Consider the following 4,561-nt stretch of genomic DNA (forward strand, 5'->3'; position numbering starts at 1 on the left):
AGTGCTGGGCTGCCTCTTCGCTCCAAAGATCCACATCATCCTCTTTCAGCCCCAGAAGAACGTGACCACGCTCAGAGTGGCCACCACTCGATTCAGTGTGGCCACTGGCCCTGGCTCCAGCTTCTCTCAAGGTACAGTATTGTTTATGATCTCTGTCTTTAATATATCAGAATCATCAATATAATCAACAGCAGCTGTTTAAATCTAACATATTGATTAACTGCTGTCACCCGTATTCAAAAATATGGTTTGCCAATGTCTGAACCACCATCAGAAATGAAAGATATTGATCAAAATATTCAGTGCTGTATGATGGCGGAGTAATATTGGAAAATAAACATAAAGTATCATTGATTCTGTGAGTGCAGGTATTTGGCTTTATTGCATTGCACTGATACTTCTACTGTAGCACTGAAGTTGACGCTTAGGATAGAGTATACATACTGTATGTGAATCTCACGAAATGGTTCAATAAAATATTTCACCTCAAAATGACAAATAAATAAATTAGTATTATGATAAAAAAGATCTCATTCTCAATAATGTACTGGGAAAATAATAATTCTACTTTTTTAAATGGTACAATGCTTAATATGCATCATGGGAGCGTTTGTGGTACAGCTTTTAATCAGTGCTGCATTAACAAAATATATATACCACAGTGATTTATACTGTATTGCAGTAATAGAAATGTAAGGAGAAATGAGAATAATGGAAATGACATTACAGTAAAAAAGAAGCAAAACAGTGAGGAAAAATAGTTAATTAGAGTTAATTGTGTTTTAAAAAAACAAACAAACTGCAAAGTATGGAGCCCCGGATATGTCATATGGGGGGGAAAAAAATACAAATCGTGTCTACGAATTAAGAATTCATACCCACAAACTAAGAATTTGTTCCCTCATTTTAGTTTAATTGTTGCCATGAATTAATAATTCATTGTACTAATTTGTTACTTTGTTTTGGTAAAACGTGGCCACTTAGTTTGTAATAATTTGTTCCCTTGTTTTAATAAAATAAAATAAAAAAGGAACAAATGAAGGGAATTAATTGATTATTCGTTGGAACAAATTCTTAATTCATGGCCGCAATTTAGTGTCAGATGTGTGTTATATTTCTGATCATTCAGTGGTCCGTTGTCAGTTATTCCTAACATATATAATCAATATATTTTTTTTTGTCAGCATGTCCTGTGCATGGCTCTGAATTAAAGTAAAAAAAAAAAAAAAAAGTTCATGATTCACCCAAATACTTGAAAACATCTATTGAATGGCAATGGTAATAACTGTAATTTGCAGTTTACAATATCTTTGTGTTATTAACAATGTCTTTACAGCCTCGGCCTCCAACATTGTGCCTACAGTATGTAATGGCAGAGAGGTAGTGGACTCAACAACATCCTCACTCTGAGAAACAGGATTCCTGTTTGATTGCCAAATGTGGTATACAGATAAATCTTATCTTCACTAGTCATGAAATCAAGTGTTTGCTAATGTTGAGGAGGCTATTCGGAATAAAGAATGCCTGTTATGTTGTTCTCAAGGTGCTGTGAGTACAATATCCCATTTTGTTTCTCTCTCTCTTTCTCTCTCTGACTAGTTAGATAATATCAGTAGGATGCCAGTTTAAACTCTGTATACCCGTTCTTTTTATGGAAACCATAATAAAGTATTGTTTGAGATATGGAGTTAAAATATAGTAAATCTGTTTAAAGTATTATATACAAGATGTTTTTAATGTAGATTTATGGTGATTCTGGTTTGTGCTTGTAATTTATGTAAATAAAATGTGTTTTATATGAATACAAGCTCTCCTGGTTGATTTAACTTGATACTGTCTTGTGGTAGTTTATTATATATCATTCACATTATATTATATTTCAATTCCCATCAGTGTACACCGGAAAAAATTACACACATCAGCTTTAAAGAACTAAATATTTACACAAATGTTCATGGCATAGAATAAAAACTTGTGCATTGTCCCCATCTAGAGGATATAGTTGCTCATTACATCAAATTGGGTGAGGTCAACTTTTATTAATAAAGTAATATTCATATGTTAAATGCTAATTTGTTGCACCGTGTACAGTAATGCACCGAGTGACCTTTTTATAATATAGGTGATATGCAAATGCAAAAGTCATTTAAGTAGTTACCATGTTGGAAGATAAATAAACCATTAAGAAGAATAACAAGACAAAATATTGCAAATACTGCAATTACTGCACTACATATTTAATGCACATACAGCAGTCTACTGAAGAAGTCTCATAGACAAAGTATCATATTTATATATCCTTAATCTTTAATAATCACAATGTTCACATATGTAGCTTATCACAGTCTGACTCGTGTTACAGAAAGGGTAAATGATATACACCATGTTGCACACTCAATCAGTTGTGGCGAAATGACAAACAGGAAATTGTCCTGTCAACCTGCTACATTCATTTTTGTGATGGTTATATCTGTCATATGTCATTTTTTGCCTCATTTATAACAGTGAGGGCCTTCTGTTGAACTGTCCATATACCCCCATTGGAGGATTGTTCATTTTAGACAGTTACTTTTAAACAGTATTTTTTTTAAATATTGACTATAAAAACTGCTTCCGTGTAAGCACTGCTTCCATTCAAGTCAACCAGAATTATAACTTACATTAAGAGAGAAGTTTGATGTTACTGAATTAATTGTGTCATGTTATACAGGTTCTAGTTTTGAAACAACTTGTAACAATAAAAGTTAATAACTTGACAAATAGAGAGTTTTTAAATATAGTTTTTGCCCTTTAAGATACACCAGAACAAACGTTGGCATGTATATTATCAGAGAAATTAACTAAAAACAATAAACCGTACTAATAAGAACAAGACTAATTGATTGATTGATTGATTGGTTGATTGATTGATTGATTGATTGATTGATTGAACGAACGTCATGAACATTTTCATCGCATGTCAGATTGTGTATTTTACGAATTTTGAATTTTATCCCAACTTCGGTGACATATACAACTGCCATTAGAATATTAGAAAATTAGAATATTCATTTATCTTTTTACAGTACTACAGTAACTAAACTACAGTTACTGTGGTAAATGTTTGCTTCCTGAACGTCTGAGCAACTGTTGTGACGTTGACGTAAACGCGCTCAGAAACGCGGAAGTCAGGCTGCAGACAGTCCCGAAGCGTCAGAGTGAATCTGCAAACTTTGTCAGCACAGTTACTAGCAGGTAAGTATCATTTCATATGACTAATAATAAAATCGCCAGTTATTTTTAGCAGTCATATTGCTCTGGGCTGCGTTTCCCAAAAGCATCGTAAGCTTATGTACATCGTAAATCCATTGAAACCAATGGAGCTACGATCAACTTAGGCTTTTGGGAAACGCAGCCCTGTTATGTTAGGCTATATGTTGCTACAGGTATGTAAAGCTACAGCTGCAGGTGTGCATAAAGAACACTCAGTTTAGCTACAAGCTTTGCGTTAACGACATAGCTCCTGACTCACCGCGATTATCAACACTTGCGATTTAACATGTATATAGCATTATATTTTTACTCGTGAACATATTTGTCAGTTAGCAAGTGTTTTCGTTGTTGACTAGACAAAGATAAAGGCATTTTCAATGTTGCCAAGCTCTGTTAGGCAGCCAGGAAGATCTACGTCACTTACAGTAAACTCCAGCATGTCTGCACATGTCTCAGAAGTACAGTCATGGCCAAAAGTTTTGGCAGTGACATACATTTTGTTCTCATTGGCCAAAAAATTAACTTTTCACAAAAAAAAACACATTTCACTGTTTTTTGATCCTGACACAAAATGACCAGCTAACATTAATTGACTAATCATATCAGCAGCAAATGTGAAAGTGTGAATGAGTACTAGTCAGGTAAAATCACTATCATACTAATTAGATTGTAAGAGCAGACTGATTGCTATAAAAGGAGGGAAGAAGCGATTCCAATCACTGTGTTCTTGTTAGCAATGGAAAGCAAAAGAAACACGTGCATCCATCATCGCTTTGCATCAAAATGGCCTCACATGCAAGGAAATTGCTACAAAGAATATTGCACCTGAAAGAACCATTTACCGGATCATCAAGAACTTCAAGGAGAGAGGACCGGACCGACTGCAGTGAAGTCATCTTCAGGACGTCCCAGAGTGTCCAGCAAGCGCCAGGACCGTCTCCTATTGAGGAGTCAGCTACAGAATCGTGTCAGCAGCAGTGCAGAGCTTGTTCAGGAATGGCAGCAGGTTGGTGTGTGAGAGCATCTGCACGCACAGTGAGGCAAAGACTTTTGGATAACGGCCTGGTGTCAAGAAGGGCAGCAAAGAAGCCACTTCTCTCCAAGAAAAACGTCAAGAACAGACTGAAATTCTGCAGGAAGTACAAGGATTGGACAGCAGAAGACTGATGGCAAAGTTATTTTCTCTGATGAAGCTCCCATCCGACTGTTTGGGACATCTGGAAAATTGATTGTTCGGAGAAGAAAAGGTGAACGCTATCATGAGTCCTGTGACGTGCCAACAGTGAAGCATCCTGAGACCATCCATGTG

The 4,561-nt window shown here is 35.6% G+C and overlaps 2 protein-coding genes across 2 annotated transcripts in view; both read left to right on the plus strand.

Annotated features, from left to right (window-relative positions):
- The window catches only part of LOC107673619 (metabotropic glutamate receptor 2-like), a 37,193-nt gene extending 35,575 nt beyond the window's left edge, over positions 1-1,618 (plus strand). The window contains exons 6-7 of the mRNA XM_016467285.1: positions 3-131; positions 1,337-1,618. Of these exons, the coding sequence (XP_016322771.1) occupies positions 3-131; positions 1,337-1,410 (203 nt within the window). The 3' untranslated portion in view covers positions 1,411-1,618. The remainder of the gene's footprint in view (positions 1-2; positions 132-1,336) is intronic.
- A 1,483-nt stretch (positions 1,619-3,101) lies between these two features.
- Positions 3,102-4,561, plus strand: part of LOC107673445 (poly [ADP-ribose] polymerase 3-like) — a 4,829-nt gene continuing 3,369 nt past the window's right edge. Inside the window, exon 1 of the mRNA XM_016467044.1 lies at positions 3,102-3,234. The gene's annotated coding sequence lies outside the window, so the exon portion shown is untranslated. The remainder of the gene's footprint in view (positions 3,235-4,561) is intronic.

Source organism: Sinocyclocheilus anshuiensis, unplaced genomic scaffold, assembly GCF_001515605.1.
Source record: "Sinocyclocheilus anshuiensis isolate Anshui unplaced genomic scaffold, SAMN03320099.WGS_v1.1 scaffold44, whole genome shotgun sequence".
NCBI lineage: Eukaryota > Metazoa > Chordata > Actinopteri > Cypriniformes > Cyprinidae > Sinocyclocheilus > Sinocyclocheilus anshuiensis.